The sequence below is a fragment of the Rattus rattus genome, chromosome 6 (genome assembly GCF_011064425.1).
Source record: "Rattus rattus isolate New Zealand chromosome 6, Rrattus_CSIRO_v1, whole genome shotgun sequence".
Taxonomy (NCBI): domain Eukaryota; kingdom Metazoa; phylum Chordata; class Mammalia; order Rodentia; family Muridae; genus Rattus; species Rattus rattus.
In genome coordinates, this window is record NC_046159.1 from 140,141,033 (window position 1) to 140,159,956 (window position 18,924).

Here is an 18,924-nt window from a genome sequence, read left to right on the forward strand (position 1 = left end):
CTGTGGCTCTCTCATAGCAATCTTTCAAGTATCATAATCCTTGTCCTTTAATAGCTAAGCTGTGGGACCCCAAAACAAAGAAACAAACAAACAAACGAGTTATATTACCATACAAAGCAATTGCAAAAATCAAATTAATTAAAAGGAGCAAAGTTCCCTTTCTCAGTCAAAGTTCCACAAACATGGTGTCCTAGCACCGAGGGCGGCTCTGCTTGTCACATGACACACGGCTGTACCTCTCCAACATTTACAGAGATTAAGCCATAAACATAACTGAGAGGAAAATCTGTGCCAATTTCATAAGTAGTACGTAAATATATAAAACATTAAACTGTAACAGCTTTTGCTTTTAATACCGTAGATAGGGAACTAGCACATAGGGAAATGATTCGTGCCTGTGTTCAGAAAACCATCATTTCACCACCAGGGTGGATTTCCACATCTGTTACCATCTTTTACAACTGTCTCTTCTAATTCCTTACATTGATTCTTAATTTTTTTAAGTGTTCCTCCTGTGTGCTTAAGCTGTATCTCTCCGAACTTCTCAGATGTAAATACAAAGCTGGTCTGTATTTTATTCTTGCCTTCAGTACAATGCGACAGTCTCTCCAAAATATCGTGAGCAATTGTCAATCATTCTTTAGCATATATACTGAGTCCGAGGTAGTAACTGAATTACTGGGTTGCCATTTTTAAAAATTCCCAATATGAATAAGAACTGTACCAGATGGAAGGTCATCCAAGGGAAATTCAAGCAGCCTGGATTTGTACACGGAGTGAAACTGGGACTCCTGCAACAACACAGGGCAGAGAGTAAGCACACGGGAACCATGCATCTTCAGCTCCAGGCCATCATGCATGGAGAAGCTGGGACCCTAAGGGAACTGTAGCTTGACTACAAGTTCTCTAGGTTGTTGAGAGGCCATGAGCCCCAGCTGCACAGCCCCCATGAAGAGTGTGTTCTTCTAGCACCACACCCCCCAATTACAACCAAAATGCCTCACAGGCAGAGCCAAAGAGGCAGTCCTGGAAAATAAATGAATGGACCTATTTCCCCAAGGGAATGGAAGGCATCTAAGAACATGGCTTAATGATTGGCTCCTTTCCCAGATCCCTGCCCCCACTTTAAGAGCCAGATAGCTCCAGTAGGCAGTGACTGCAGAGCTACCAATCTTCCTGGTGACTGTGAGCGAGATGACAGATACAAGCCATGCCCAGGATCCTGACATAGATAGTTCTAGAAAGCAAGAGAAAAATGCAACACTTTTCCTTCTAAGAAAAATGATTAAGCATTTAAGTAATTTCATGTGCTGCACCTTAGTGCTAAAAGATTATAATGTCACAGTACGTAAGGTATGTATAACCTCTAAAATGTCAGTGTCATACACAGTGATAGGCCTGTCTTAGTAGGTACACTGGTCAGACGGTTTCCCCAACAGCACTGCTTAACAGGTGGCAAAACAATGTGTATTCCTGGAATTACCTCTTCTGTAAATGTTCCGCCAGTTTCTCAGGAAACAAGGACATTCATTTGCATATGCAAAGCAAGGATTAAAGACTATGCTGTTTCCCCATAGACTCCATATCTGATCTTAGCTAAAGACCAACAAGGCTACTACAGTCTAAACGTTAATTCAATCCTTTCCTAATTTGCACCAAATAAATGTATCAACTCCTAGAAGAAAACTAAGAAGTCCTGGGTTTCTGTGGACTTCACAGGCATTGATCTTTGAAAGCTATGTAGAGAAGTGTGGGATCTAGAAAAGAAAGAGGGCAAAATCACACATCTGTGGTTTTTATCTGTTGTGGATTGAATGTATGTATCACATCCCAGACTCAGAGCAACCGGTGGATGTTGGTGGTTCTTAGGTCATGTATCTGCAGAGAGGGCATACAAGAAAATAGTAAATGTTAAAGAAGTCTGGGAGGGCGGCACCCAAACCAAGATGGCTGACATCCTCATAGGTCAAGGAAGAGATGATCAGAAATATCTCTCTGGCAAGTAAAAATACATCAGGAAGGCAACCGCCTGCCACCCAAGGAGAGAGCCCACAGGACACCAACCTTAGTGGCATCGTGATTTGTAATGTCACATCCTACAGAACAGGGAGAAGATACTTTCTGTTGTACAAGCTGCACAGTCTATGATATTTGTTGCAGTTGTCTAAAGGACGGCACATGACACCCAGCAGAGAGAAGTGTGGCTGCAGAACTCACTTCAGGGAAAGTATTTCCAACAGAAGAGAGGAAGGTCAAGAAAAATTAAACAGTAAAAAGTGTGTGCTTAATTTGCTTCAGTATCTCTTTGTCTCTGTCTTTCTGTCTCTGTCTGTCTGTCTGTCTCTCTGTGTCTGCCCCCCTCTGTGTGTGTGTGTGTGTGTGTGTGTGTGTGTGTGTGTGTGTGTGTGTGTGTGTGTGTAATCCTGTTCCTAACAATATAAAAATATAAAGAGGGCGGGAAGAGGAGAAAAGACAAATAAAGGTCTGTGCACTAATACCGACATTGGCCCTGCAAACGGAGCACTTACTTGGGACATCTCATTTTCTTCTGGCTCAATGAGATATGTGTGGTTCCCATCATAGAACAGCCCACTGCCAAGTACAAGAAGATAATTAGACATGGCTATCAAGTCTCCTCCAGTCATCCAGAGCAAGGTCATTTTAGGGTCAGCGGCACAACAACAGTTTCATTTAGTGTCTATTTCCCAAACCTATCCATCCCCACCAGGTATGTGGCCCATCGCACAGGCATACAACACACACACACACACACACACACACACACACACATACACACACACACACACACATACACACACACACACACACACACACGCTCACACACATACACACACACATACACGCTCACACACATACACACACACACACACATACGCACTTACACTTACACTTGCACATACGCACACCTGCGCACATACACACTTCTGCAAGGCAAAGCCTCCCCACTGGCAGACCCTCCCACCTTGAAATCCATACCTTTCTAGATGTTTTCCATTGTTCATCTAAAGTGGAATCCTGAGACTTACTACACAAAGGTGACCCTAGAGTATCTGTGAAAGTATCAGGCCTTGAAGAACCCTCTTCAGATTTCTAGGCTGGGGCTCTGGAAGCCATATTTAAAGCAAATCCCAGGTCTGAGTGCCAGCATATTCCTTTAATCCCAGTGTGCTCTGTTTGCTCTGCCTCAAACATTAAAACAAGTCTCACATGATGGAATGGGGTAACCTAAGCTTGCAATCCCAAGTATTTAAATGTGGCAGCAAGAAGATCGCGGTTTCAAGGTTGACCTGGGCAAATTCGTGAACTCCTGTTCCCGAATCAAATGTTGAAAAGAACAGCAGGTAAGGATACATCTTCGTGGTTGAGCCTTTGCCTAACATACACAGACACCCAGTCTCGGGAAAACAGCACCAAAGCCGGTAATAAACAAAAGACACCTAGATGATGCCGGTGACACCGGTTGCCTGAGATCACATCAAGAATGGCCTCCTGCCACATACTTGGAAAGTGCTTTGGTAATCAGAGTATACACATTTCAACAACTTGCCACATTTGTATGAGGGAGGAGCAGTGACCATCTTCACTGTGCAGGAGGGAGACTGGAGTAACCCTGCTAGACTCAGTAACTCATATGCAGGAGGAGCATGCGTTCTCAGTGCATGAGTCATCTGCGATCTGAGACCGCCTTCACTCATTCACTCGGTGAGAACTGACAGCGGCCCAGCAACGCACAGCTGCAGATGCAGATGTGAGACAGTAAACAAACTGGCCAACTCTCCGTCCTCACTTTAGGGAAAATAAAAAGTAAACACATAATAAAGAAGGAAATATAAATTAGGTGAACATGAATGTTATGGTGGAAACGAAGCAGGATAAGGTTATTAACGACACGAGTTATTAATTATCACTACAAGGCTGGGTGTGAGAGAGCTGGAAGGCAGGGCTATTGGTTTCCCCTAGGAATTCAGGGCAGGGCTTCACCAGAACCACCACCTACAAAGGGGCATTTTGGGGTGTTCTCAGGTAAGAAAAGTCTTGGCATGATCCAGGAACAGGAAGAGGACAACTCGGTGAGAGTAGAATGAGCAGAGGCAGAGGAATAGAAAACTGAGGTCAGAGGCCTGGGAGAGATGAGAAGACCGCCATGCAGGATTCTAGACAGGAAATGTCCTCTCCCTGTTCTGCTTTATCTGTTTACTGAGACAGATGTCAGTCTTTCCTAGAGGTTGGCTTTAAATTAACAGCAATCATGCCCCTGCCTCTGCCTCTGCCCCTGCCCCTGCCCCTGCCCCTGCCTCTCTGCCTCTGCCTCTCTGCCTCTCTGCCTCTCTGCCTCTCTGCCTCTCTGCCTTTCTGCCCCTCTGCCCCTCTGCCCCTCTCCTCTGCCTCTGCCTCTGCCTCTCTCTGCCTCTGCCTCTGCCTCTCTCTGCCTCTGCCTCTGCCTCTGCCTCTGCCTCCGCCTCCGCCTCTGCCTCTGCCCCGGCCCCGGCCCCTGCACCTGCCCCTGCCTCTCTCTCTCTCTGCCTTTGCCTCTGCCTCTGCCCCTGCCCCTGCCCCTGCACCTGCCCCTGCGCCTTCCCCTGCCCTTTCCTCTGCCTCTGCCTCTGCCTCTGCCTCTCTTTGCCTCTGCCTCTGCCTTCCAAACGCTAGAATTACAGGCATAAGACCTTATATTTCATTCTCCCTCAATTTAATATAATTATCCCAGCTACTGTGTTATAATAATCTTTACAATAGTGAAGCTAAAGGCAGGGATTACTAGGGGATTATTATAATAACACAAGTAAAAGAAGATGGTGGTAATGACAGAAGTGGTGAGAACTGATCAAATTCTAGAGGGGTATGTGGTGTGTGTGTGTGTGTGTGTGTGTGTGTGTGTGTGTGTGTGTTCACGCACGTGCATGTGTCTATGTCTGTGTATCTGTAGGTATGTGGTTATGTCTGTGTCTGTGTGTGGTGTATGGGTCTGTGTATCTACGTGTCTGTGTCTATGTATATGCACTTGTATGTGTGTATTTCTTTGTGGTGTTGAGAATTCACTCCAGGGATTTACAGGCTAAGCACATGTTATATCACCGAGCTACATGTCCAGCCTAAATAATTTTTGTAAGGAGAACCAAAAAGCTTTGTTGAGATGTTGATGAAGACTTGCCAACAAGATGTCAACAAGGACTCCAAGGTTTGACCTGAGTACTGTAAAGGCAGCATTGACATGAAACAAAATAATGGCAGCTCCAGAAGAAACAGTGGGTAGCCCCATCAGACAGGGGACAGGAAGAAGGGCACAAATCAAGAGTGGCTTGTGACCTCTAATGTTAGAGGTGACTTAATGCTATTCAGAAATCCTATAAAGGGAGTGCCTTGGTGTAGTTTTATTGCTGTGAAGAGATACCATGACCAAGGCAACTTACAGCAGCAAGCATTTAATGAGGGGCTTGCTTACAGTCTCAGAGTTACTCCATGATCATCATGGCAGAAAGCATGGCATCGGGCAGGCACAGTGTTGGAGAAGTGGCTGAGAGCTAAATCTTGATCCTCAAACAGAAAGCAGGAGAGAGTAAGACTAGGCCTGGCATGAGCTGTTGAAAGCTCAAAGTCTACCCCAAATGACACACCTCTTTCAACAAGGTGGCAGCTAATCCTTCCCAAACACTTCCACCGACTAGGGGCAAAGCATGTAGATATATAAGCCTATGGGGGGCATTCTCATACCAACCACCACAGGGGCATTTGAGTACATATAGTATCATCTCCGATTCAGAAAGCTCCTGATACCACTCTGCTTAGAATATAGCATTTCTATTAAAACCAGGTGCCTCATGGTGCTACTCATCTACTTCAGGTACCTAAGAGGAACAGAACTATGATCCTAACGTTAATTTTTCAGTTTAGGGTAAAAATGCTCACATCATAGCCAAGCAGTTAGCCATAGAATATCATTCGTCTCTCATTCATGAAATAGTGAAGTCTATTCATTTCCCTGAGTTATACCTATAATGGCTTCCAGGTCTGACTCCATTTCAATTCTTTCACTGCTGCTGGAACACCTTCCACATGTTTTAAATTCTCACATATCAACTGGAATAGCCATGCTCACGTCTGCTCAGTTTCCAAACATGAATGTACTTTCTGAATTTGGATGACACTGAATTAAGAATGTAGCCAGTAATAATACACCATAGTAACTGGTATATATCCCTGAGATTCAGATAGATGGATAGATGGATAGATAGATAGATAGATAGATAGATAGATAGATAGATAGATAGATAGATAGATATGAATATGGATGATATGGGGGACACCCCACCAAACAGACCAAATATGACAAACATTACTCTCTACCCTTGCTAAGAACTGGCCAGATCCATCCAGGACATTATATAACCATTACCTTTTGTCAAAGTTCATGTAGCAAGTGGATTGTTTTGATTATGGTGTTACTACCTGTCATAGTTTTTGTGAACTTGGCACAAAACAAGACCTGCTCAGAAAGAGTAGGTCTTCTTTGAACTACCTGTAGTAGATTGGCCTGCAGACACACCTATGGGGCATTTTCTTGAATAATGATTGACATGGGAGGGCCAGCTTACTGTAGGCAGTAACACCCATGAGTAGATGGGGATAGGTTGAATAGAGAGCAGGCTTAACAAGCTGGGGAGACCAATCAGTAAAGAGCAGTGCCCCATAGCTCTGCCCTGGTTCCTGCCTCCTGGTTCCTGTCTTGAGTCCCTGCTCTGACTTCCCTTTAAGATGGATGGATGGATGGATGGACTGCAGCCTTCAAGCTGAAATTAACCCTTTCCTCCCCAACTTGCTTTTGGTCAGTGTTTCTTCACAGCAATAGAAAGCAAACTAGAACACTGTCCAATGGGAAAATCAGGTTTTCCCCTCATTGGTTTTTGACATATATTGTGTAAGAAAGCATCATTAAGAAAAATTTTGAAATTATCTGTACTTAGAAAATCCTGATTTATCATGATATACTGTTAGTAACATAACAATAACAACAATAATAAAAATAGCCAACGGTTTCATTTGCTTTGAGGATCGATGCCTTTATATTATAACAAAAACTGTACATATGGTAAGCCAATAACAATTAGACCATGTAGCTAGAACCACAACATCAAGAAACAGCTGAGCTACATTTTTATTTTTAAATCGAATCAAAATAAGATGAAAGGAAACCACAGTCATTCTTACAGATCTCCACCAGAGGGCAATAAACTTACCTTTGATTTCATGTTTTTAGGTTCCCACAGTCATAAGATTTTTGTCATAACATCGAACATATATGGATCAAAACATTGTCTATTAATCCTATGAATTTGCACAAAAGTATGAAGAAGGCTTATTAATCTAATTTTCCCATTTTATGTTCTTCAACTAAACACAGTGAATTAGAAACATGAAAAACCCTCAGTATATACTTGGCTGTTTATAAAAGATGAATTTTGCACGAAGTCGTAAAGCTTATACCTAAACTACTATAACTTAGTAGCCTATAACCTATCTCTTTTAATGCTCACCAATATACTTTTAAAACACTGCTAGAAGCAATTGTGTCCAGAAATAGAACCATGATGACAGCAGTTCAGCAACAACAAAAGATGCTTATACCCTCTAAGAAAAGCCCAAACACAGTATTACACAATTCTATCAGTACGCGGAGAAATATCATGGATTTTCTATTAATTTCGTTTTGCTTACTTTTAACTGAAAGAGATTTTAAGGGAGATATAAAACACACTGAATTGAAGGAACTAAGGCAGGATCCTAAAAAGCATTTTTCTTGCATTCCTTAAAGGTCGGCAGGAGGGTAGAACCCAGCTGTTGTTCTCACAATCCCATGCCTGGGAGATCCCATAAAAGGGGATCACACCATCCTCCTGGCTCTCACAGCATCCTATCCATTGGGAAACAGAAGCAAACTGAAAGGTAGAGAGCATGATGCTCACGCTGTGACTGGGCTGAGACTCCGTGAGTACAAGAGAGACAAAGAGGGGCCTCTTGTTTCTCTATCACCAAATGTCAGCGAGGTCAAACACACTACCCCTAGCTGTCCGCCATGCTGTGTTGAGATTAGCTACACCCATTTTACTATGAAAATGATTTCAACAAGTCTTTCATCTGGTAAGAAATTCAATACAATAAGCAAAGGTGCCATATCTGGAATAATCTTTACTCGAGTGGCGTACATCACATAAATATCCATTTAATTTATCATGAGAAGTATGTGGGAGCCTTGTGTTACACAGGCACACAGCCTCCCTTTTCTGGTCTTACCCTGGCAGTCTCTCTGTCTCCCTGTCTAACATACCTCTTCCCAGAGTCTGGCCAGAAGTGTCTGTCACTTGGGCCACTAGCCAGACTCCCCAGCCTACCCCATCCCAGTGCCATTGTAGATTTCAGATCTAACACCCAGTGGAAGATTCTCTCAGAGTCTGCCACAGGGCCCACTCTACCTGTAGCAGGTGACATGCCTTTAGAGCCCTCATGACCCACCTGTCCTTCAGTGACAATCTCAGCTTGCATTTTGCCCAGGATTAATTTATGTTCCTTTCTCAAAGAAGACAAATATACTTATCCTGTTCCACAAAATAAACCCAGGCTGCATTTGCCCTGTCCAGCACACTGAGGTCTCAGGACTTACACATGCTAATATTGCCTTAATGTTCCTAGTGACTGGTTGACAGCAGAGTCCGGGTGACAGGTGATTAGATGAAAAGGGGTACACACTTCTAACTTGCTACAAAAAATATGTACTAACAAGCCCTAAAAGTAACTAAGTCTCATCTCACTGTATGCAAAATAAAATTAAGGGAAAAAAGTAACAGGCCAGAAGGAGTGATATAGTCTAAATAGAATGCTTTGGGGTGGATCTATTGGTTTTCAAGAGGCCATAAAACAAGGAGAAATGGCCCGTGGGCATCACCATCATGGACAGGATAGAGAGAGGTGCACACTCATGTTTACCATGTGCAAACATTCTGTGATGTGCAAGTTGTGAGAACAGAAGCTCAGAAGGACAAACTTGTTCCTCAGCGCTTTCTGAATGTGTGCTTGTGTGTGCGTACGTGCGTGCATGTGTGTGTGTGTGTGTGTGTGTGTGTGCATGTTCCCTTGGCTGTGGTGAGTTCTGTGAGTTCCTACTAAAGAAGGAGCTTCTGAAGTGCTCTGCAGCTTGTTTTCTGTACAAAGAGCCATGAATTTTCATCTACTAGAATCTCTATTGCTCCGTGAAAATATAAAGAGTTAAACCAAGGAAAAATGTGGAGTTGAATTGGTTATAGGGGGCTACTCATGCCCAGGAACGAAAAACAGAGTTACCCAAGCCACCACTGTCTGAATCTAGATGAAACTAGAAAAGTGATCCAAGTAGCACTGTATGGCAGCATTAATTTCAAAGCCTCTGGCTTCTGAAACGTTTCACTAGTACATTAAACATAAAGAAAGGCTATCGAAATAGCAAATGTATAAATAATTTATGTGGCACTTACTGGAGTCCGTGGCATGTTGACAGGGCAACAAAGGAGGCAGGGTTTCCTCGAATCTGGCCCTGGTAATAGCAGTGTTCTCCTCCCTGGAAAGAGAAAGAGAGGGATGAGTGTGGCCAGCCAGGGACCCTCGGCCATACTGTTTCTACAGAAGGGATCTCATGCCACGCCTCCATATATGATGCTTTGCACAGGGTCTCATGACACAGATTAGCTTCATCCAGTCAGTCCCAACAGAATTCTTCATAAATGTGCCTGCTATGCAGACACCAAAGCAAAAGGCATGGGGCATAGAGATGGTCTTAACTTTGCTTTGATACAGGTGCAACCAGAGGAGCCAAGAAAGCAACACTGAGTTAAGTGTGGCTAAGTGTGTAGCCCTCACACCAGGATACGTGTAATAATGTATCTCCCGGTTCTGAGTGATAAAATTCTGAGCAACATTGAAGTAGCAATTTAATATTCAGCTGAGCAGAGAGAACCTGGAAGCATTTGACAGCCGTTAGATTCTTGGGATGCACGGAGATATTGTTTTTGTGGTGTTCTTTCTTGAAAGAGGAGTTGCTTTCCTGGTAAGCAGACTGGGGGTAGAGCTGAAAATAGGTTTCTTCTGCAACTGGTCGGATCAACTGAATTCAACTAAGACGCTCGCTTCTTCAAACACGATTGAAAAGCAAAGGGGTACACAGATGATCTGGCACCCTGTGGTGTTGTCTTTAAACACTGGCTATCGAGAGCATGATCTACGGACCTCAGCAGTATGGAGGGGTCTTAGAAGTACGGGTCTCGGGGTTGGGGATTTAGCTCAGTGGTAGAGCACTTGACTAGCAAGCGTAAGGCCCTGGGTTCGGGCCCCAGCTCCGGAAAAAAATAAAATAAAATAAAATAAAATAAAATAAAATAAAATAAAATAAAATAAAATAAAAAAAAAAAAGAAGTACGGGTCTCTTGCCCCAGCAGACTTACCAACCATATTGGGATCTGTAAGATCTTTAATGATTTATATGCATATGAAAGTTTGAAGAGTTCTGCCCTAAATCACCTCTCCCATTCTCCCACTAATTTATTTATTCAGAATAATAATAATAATAATAATAATAATAATAATAATAATAATCAGTCTCTCATTAAATTAATATTCAGAGTTTTTTTTTAAAAGAGTGAAAGAGGAAAGACTGGTGGAATGGGTAATGGAAGAGGAAATGTTACATGCTTTAGTCTTCCTTAAAAACTAATCCTACTTAAAATACCTAGAGTTTGACAAGAGAGATGAATGAGAAGACACAGGAGACAGTAGGGCTGAAGGCCTTTGCCACGGCCCAGGAGATACTCCCACAGGGCAAGGAGCAGTCAGTCTCTTGTTTACCAATCAGAGATGCTTATGTTGGGCTGTTGTGAGATTAAGTGAGCTAATACGCAAAAAGAATTTAGGATATGTTTTGCCATGATAAGCATTCAGTGTTTGCTGTCATTACTGTTATTGTTCTGTATCAATTTACATGCATAATCTTACTAAATTCTAATATCGATCTTAGAAATATGATAACCTGTATACTATTCAGAAGGCTATAACTTGTTTCGTTTCTTTTTGAGATGATAATATAATTACACCATTTTTTCCCATCCCCTTTCATGCCTCCAAACCTCCCACAGACCTCTCTGTTCTCTTTCAAAGCTCTGGCCTCACTCTTTTACTAATTGCTGTTACATGCACATGTGTATCTGTAGATACATATATGTTCCTAAATATTGCCTGTGTAATGTTACTTGTATCCATATTTTCTAGGCTGACCACTTAGCACTGGATAGTCAATTGGTGCTGTCCAGTTGCATATCCCTGGGAAAGACTATTTCTCCCACTTTCGGCCTTCCTCGGTGACCCGTAATTCTTTGTGTAGGATTGAGGCTTTGTGGACTTATCCCTGTCCACGTCGGTATGTCGGCTCCTGTTATTCTTGTTCAGCTAACAGTGAGGCATTCATGTGGGTGAGTCTTTATGGGCTAACGTCTAACACTTGTGAAAAACAATCTCACAGAAAACTCAGGTTCTCTGGCTCTAAAAACCTTTCCATGGTGTACTTGACCCTTGGATGCAGGAGTGTTGTCCATCCACTGGGACTTGGCCCCAGCACTATGCATTCTGAAAGGCTATCACTTCTAAGACTCAAGGTTGCCTACCCTTGAGTTTGCCAAGTAGAGATGCAAACTTTGGATGAATACAAATGCTGTATTCTTTTTCTACCACCACTCAGGAGTTGAAGCGAGAGCTTGTGACATAGGTACTCCAAGTCTGAGCTTTCTCCTAGACTGATTTACTTCATGTTTTTTTTCTTTTATCCTACTCTATTACTCTTACGGACAGGACGAGTATAAATATTCCCCACTGGACTAAGAGAATGGCGAAGTATCTATAGATTCCATTCCAAATGGGCAACCAAGCACACGTTTCAGACAGTTCTTATTTCCCGGAAAAATCTGGTTGTACCAGAAATCAGAACACTAGCTTCATACAGACCACATAAAATGGTCAACAGCCGATGAGGTGGCATGTACAGAAAGTGTTTCTTTCAAGTCAAATGTGACCAATCCAAACAGATTTCCTCCCTCCGAGGTCTCAAAAGTCAACAGTGACCAGCGAAGACAGAAGAAAGCAGGAAGGTGAGAAGGAAAACAATCACAATGATTACGTTGTAGCTTAGCAACCACAATTTGATGATGTATTCATGTGGAATAAGCTACCAGAAATACTTTATAAGTTATTAAACTTTCTCTTAAAGATCTACTGTGGAATCATGTCATTGTACAATTATAAGGAGGACAAATAATTCATTTTTAAAAGAACATCCCTCTACTACTTTGGGAAAGAGTTAGATGATTAGATAATAGAATTTCCAATTCAGAAAAAAAAAATAGGAGTCTATCCAGAAACACACATGCTCAGAGCCTGGCACAAAAGCCTGACACTGTAAATGCAAAGAGGAACTCAATACAGTTGATTCACCGTTGAATGTTTCCATGACACTTCAAGAGAAGTACAAACTTATAGGGTCCTCCCTTGGTAGAATATGTAATTCTTCCAGATAATGGTGAAAGTTATCATCGTGTTATAAATTTATCAGATGTTATTTATAATCAATCAACAATGATTTAAGTGAGGAACAGGAGGGGTGGCTCAGTGGTTAGAAGCACTGGCTGCAGTAGCAGACAACTGGGTTCAATTCCCAGCACCTGAACTCTGCTGCCAGGAAATCTCATATCCTCTTCCTGTTACTGCAAGCTCTGCATGCACATGTTCCACAGACAGGTATGCAGGCAGTAGACCAATTACCTTTAAATCAATGAATCGATCAATCAATCAATCAGTCAATCAGTCAATCAATCATTTTCCTTTAAAGTGTCTGGTAACACGTATTATCCCAAACAAAAGACTTTAGTGTTAATGCAGTTATTTAGTTCCTTTATATTAATATAAATGACCAAATTACTCAATTTCACATTTTAAGAAGTATCTCATCCATTATTTTTAAACGATATACATTTAGGATGAAATTCTAAGAATTTGCACCGTTTATGGCAAAGAGTAAAATTACATTCCTCACATACACTGTGGGAGCCGTAGCCATCCCCAACAAGAAAAACTAGCTTTTTTTAAAAGAATTTGTGCATCATAATAGAACATAGTTTACCAAATGTCTACATAAATTTAAGTTCTAACATCAAGCTTAAAAGAATGCTGCAATCTCTATGTTGCTTATAAGTATGCATGTTTTCTCTTGCATCTGAATATTAACTTTTAATCTTTTGATATGTGCACTCCTCTCCAAATAATCACAGAGGTTAGGTTCATAGTAAGGGACCGGCGGGAGGGGAGGATCTTCCAAGGGAGGGGAAATAGGACACAGTATTATGAAACAATACAGGGGCAACTAGAATAAGAGTGGTAAAGGGGAAGGGGATGGGAGAGGAGGGTGAAGGGGGGATAATGGGGAGGAACAACTAAAACTAAAAGCTTTTGAAAAAACATGGAAACCTCCTAAAACATAAATATATATGAAAGAAATATAAATGGTGTCATCTTATAATGAAGGAGACAATGCGCCAACTAGATATCTTATGCCACCAAGTAAACCTCTAACACACACACTCTCACACACACACACACACACACACACACACACACACACCAACGCACACCAACACACACAAGACAACCCAACAACAACAACAAACAAACAACGGGTTTTATCTTGTTGAGTTGCAGGCCAAAGGAGTCCATGGATGCTACCCTTCCCCCAGAAATATCAAAGACTATTCCAAGGCCATTGATTGCTTTCCGCAACCTGATAGCAAGACACGATTGAGGAAGCCAACACTTACTTATGTCATCAAACATGAACAAGTTGGGCTGGTACCAACTAGAAGCTTTACCCCAGCTGAGGAACATTCATGGCACTGGAAGTCACCCTACAGGCTAGCAGAGGAGAAAAGTCATCATTGATATCACTTGCTAACTACAAACACTGCAACCTGCAACAGTAACCAATCTACAAGATATACTGTTGCAATAGAGCACAAATGTTCTGGGATTAACCAACCACTTTCTCATCGGATTAAAGGATATGAGCAAACTGCATTAGGTTGAACCCATACCTAACATTGTTTAAAGTGTCCAAAAGCCTGACCATGGGACCTAGGGGAAAACCTAATACTGTTATTCTGTTAAAAAGACATAGTAATAAAATGACCCACACATCAGTGCATCAGTCAACTAGAAGTATGTTATGATTAAAAAAAGAAAGCCACAACTGGATAGTACACAGACACTAGAGACTTTGAATTACTCGGTCCTCAATGGGATGTCTTCATCAAACCTCTCCCCTCAAGGCTCAGGGATCTATGCAGAAGACTGAGACAGAAACATTGTAAGAGACAGAGGCAACAGATGCCTTCTAGACACAACAGGACTGAGGCATATATAAACTCATAGAGACTGTGGCAAGATTCATAAGACCTGCAGAAGAAATTCAAGCCAGAAGGGGTCACAGCACTGAGATGGGAAGTGAACACAAAGTCCCACCCCTAAGTAAGAAACTATTTGTCATTGGTGATACTTGCTATCAAGGGTAAAATCCATTTATTCCAATGGAGTGTCACTAGGGATATCAATCATACTCCAGGGCGGGGCCCATGTCGAGGAGTAGGCCAGTACAAAATGAACTTGATATTATTTCATGAGTGGGGGCTGGGGGGGGGTCAAGTGTTTATCATTTGCCAGTATATATTTTTCAATGATGGCATGATATTCCATTATGGAATCAGTTTTGCTATTTGAAGACAAAATGCAGCCAACACCATTTCATGTATTTGTATGTCCTGGTGACAGTTAACATGGAGTTAACAAATATTAACCTAGTCAGTCAAATAGCAAGTGGATTTTAAATTCTAATAAACCAGAGAGACAGATTTTACTTTTATCCATTCGTATATCTGCTTTATACTATGTACTGCAATTGATCATAAGAAACTGCATTCTACCTAAAAGTTATGTGTTTTAGATCAGCAAGATGGCATGGGGAGAAGGCACGGGCTGTCAAACCTGAGAACCAGAGTTTAATTTCCAGGATCCGCAAGTGTAAGGAGAAAACCCACGCATAAAAGTTGTCCTCTGACCTCCACACAAGCCAGGGTGTGTGCGTGGATGTACACACACACACACACACACACACACACACACACACACACTCTATTAGAGTCATGTTTTAATAACACTCACTGACTTCATGTCAACTTTCTCAAGTCTAACCAAGTGTGGAGTTTCTCCAGACCTTCACGTGACTTTACGAAACCAGCCACTGTGGAAGGATTATGTATCATGCACAGTAATCTAACTCAGATGTTGCAGGAAGAGGAAATCCCAGTGCATCCTGACAGAGATGGGCCCGTTATCTGTCTGCCAGTCCTAGAGCTGTTTCTTACTGTTATTTGTTCAAGAAAGAAATCTATTGTGTTCCCAACGTTCCTCATATTGTTTGATGCAGTAACAGTCACAAAGGCGCAGATGTTTACTTTTAGTTAATTAGCACTATTTAAGAGAAGGTCTGCAACTTTGTGTCTATCAGTTTATTTGGATAAAAAAGTCATTGGAATTTTTTTTTTGCCTTAGGAAATTCAAAACAACAGTCTATTTATAAAATTGGAAGTTATACGGATACTTGTATCAACCCACACGATCTCAAAAGAAAAATACAACTGACTGTAAACAGGGTTGAGATGGTAACCCGGCCTGGGTTAGAATAGGATGAGAACGCAAAGCAGGAAACAGCCACCTGCCCCCCCCCCCATCTTCCAATAGAAACACAGTAACTTTTCCAGCTTCAAAGGGGCCATTTCTTTTGAAATGTCACATTCTCCAAAAGCCCATACGGACTCCGCTTCTCACTATTCCCGGCTAATTTCTAGATGTTGTAATTTTTAAATCTTTACCTCCTCTTCCTGTGTTCCTGTTTCTGTCTCATTTAATCAGGAAGACCATGTCTCTTTCAGATTAGCATATGCCTAATATACATTCATACTCCCAAGCATTCTTTTAAAGAGAGACACGCTCTGAACCTCAGGTCGCTTATTAATAAAACAGGCACCATAGCTATTTAAGATGCCTCACCAGGGGATTCTATAACATAACATGAGGTTTAAAAAATCAATCTCTCTCTCTCTCTCTCTCTCTCTCTCTCTCTCTCTCTCTCTCTCTCTCTCTGTGTGTGTGTGTGTGTGTGTGTGTGTGTGTGTGTGTGTCTGTGTCTGTGTCTGTGTGTGTGTGTGTGTGTACATGGATGGGGAGGGGGAAGGAAAAAGAGGAAGGGAGAAAGGAAGGAAAACAGAGAGGGAAAAGGAGACAGAGACAGAGAGACGGAGAGACAGACAGAGACACAGAAACAAAGAGACAGAGAGACAGAGACACAGAGACAGAGAAACAGAGAGACAGAGAAAAGAGAGACAGAGAGAGAATGCAGAAGTGCTCAGGACTCCAGTCTGGCCACCTTTCCCCAGTGAGGGATGCTGCTTTGTCCCCTGAGTTCCGAATCTCATCCTTTGTTATGACTAATTCAAAAGCCAGATGTGCTTTTGGAATCTCATCACATAGCAGTACAGGGACATGAGGATTGAAAGTTTCAGGACAGCCTGAACTGTATAGAAAGGACCAGTATCAAAATGAGACAAAAATAGAGAAAGGGAGGGAGGAATGGAGAGAAGTAGGGAGGGTGGGAGGGAGGGAGGGAAGGAGAGAAAGAGAGAGAGAGAATTAATGCTTGGAATGGGAAGCTTTTAATATATTTTTATTGCTTTTTGGTCCTAGGGACTGGCCTCAAGGCTTTGTATATGCTACATTCCTGGTCTGTAGTAATTTAATATTTACATATTGATTACATATTTATATCATGCTTCCACACAGCGATCATCAGTCACGGAAGGCTAATATACAAAATATGTAAGGAACTCAAAGGGGAAAATAACTAGAGATCAAGAAAACAAATAGTCCATTAAAAATCTAAACAGAGACTCTCAAAAGAGGTAACTCAAACGGCTGAGAAACACTTAAATGTTCAACACCCTTAGTTATCGGGAAAAGCAAATCGAAAACGACTTTGAAATTTTATCTTATACCCATCGGAATGGATAAAATCAATAAAACAAATGACAGCTCATGCTGGAGGGGAAGTGGCAAGGGGACCACTCACGCATTGCTACTGGGAGTGCAACAAACTTGTACAGCCACTATGGAAATCAGAGTGGCTGATTCCCAGAAAGACAGGAATAGATCTTCCTCAAGATCCAGCTATACTACTCCTGGGCATATACCCAAAGGACACTTCACCCTACCATGGAGACATTTGCCCCACCACGTTCCTTGATGTTCTATTAATAGCCAGAAATTAGAAACAACCTAGATATCCCTCAACAGATGAACTGATAAAGAAAATGTGGTACATTTACACATTGGAATAATAGCTATTTTTTCCTTTTTTCTTTTTTTAATTGGATTTTTTATTTTTAGAGATAATCCCAGGGATCCAGAAGATAGGGGCACTCAAGTGGCAGGTCTCCTGTGGTCCAGACACCACCCAGATCTGAAGGGACCCTGTCAAAAGCTCCCCGCACCCAAATCCCATGGGTGGGAGAGCTAAACCTTCAGAGGGGCAGACACGCCTGGGAAGCCAGAAGAGACTACACTCTGCACACATTTCTGACTCCAGAGGAAAACACCTAAGGCCATCTGGGACCCCGGTGCACGGGAGCTCCAGGAAAAGGCGGCACAGGCCCTCCTGGTTGCCGCCCTCAGTGAGAGCTCAAATGCAACCCCACCAGAAGCAACTTAATCCTCCCTTTTTTGATATTTTCTTTACTTATATTTCAACTGTCATCCCCTTTCCCAATTTCCCTTTGGAGTTCCCCTGCCTCTATGAGGCACCCACCCACCCACGACTCCCTCCCATCTCCCCGCCCTAGCTTTCCCCTACATTGGGACATCAAGCCTTCACAGGGTCAAGGGCATCTCCTCTCATTGATGCCCAATAAGGCCATCCTCTGCTGCATATGTTGTTGGAGCCATGGGTCCCTCCATGTGTATTTTTGGTTAGTGCTTTCGTTTCTGGGAGCTTTGGGGGGTCTGGTTGTTTGAAATTGTTGTTCTTATGGGGTTGTGAAACCCTTCAGCTCCTTCAATCCTTTCTCTAACTCATCCATTTGGGACCCTCGTTCTCAGTTCAATAGTTGGCTGCAAGCACCTGCCTCTGTATTTGTCAGGCTCTGGCAGAGACCTTAAGGAGACAGCTATATCAGGCTCCTGTCAGCAAGCACTTCTTGACATCTGCAGTATTGTCTAGGTTGGGTGGTTGTACATGGGATGGATTCCCCAGGTGGGGCAGTCTCTGGATGACCTTTCCTTCAGTCTCTGCTCCACTCTTTGTCCCTGTATTTCCTTCCGTGAATACTTTATTCCCCCTCCTAAGAAGGACTGAAGCATCCACATTTTGGTCTTCCCTCTTCTTGAACTTCATGTGGTCTGTGAATTGCATCTTGGGTATTCCAAGCTTTTGGGCTAAAATCCACTTATCAGTGAGTGCATACCTTATGTGTTCATTTTATTTTAAAAAAGTCATGAAATTCGCAGGTAAATAAATGAAACTAGAAAAAAGTCATCCTGAGTGAGGTAAACAAGACTCAGATACATACATGCATGCATACATACATACACACAAACATATATACATACAAACATACATACATACATACATACAAACATACATACCTTCATATATACATACATACATACACTCATGCATACATACATACATGCATACATACATACACTCATGCATACATACATACATACATGCATACATAC

At 42.2% G+C, this 18,924-nt stretch overlaps 1 protein-coding gene across 1 annotated transcript in view; it reads right to left on the reverse strand.

Annotated features, from left to right (window-relative positions):
- Adam22 (ADAM metallopeptidase domain 22) overlaps positions 1-18,924 on the reverse strand; it is a 221,309-nt gene that overhangs the window by 78,541 nt on the left and 123,844 nt on the right. Inside the window, 3 exon segments of the mRNA XM_032907027.1 lie at positions 725-791; positions 2,529-2,592; positions 9,525-9,607. Of these exon segments, the coding sequence (XP_032762918.1) occupies positions 725-791; positions 2,529-2,592; positions 9,525-9,607 (214 nt within the window).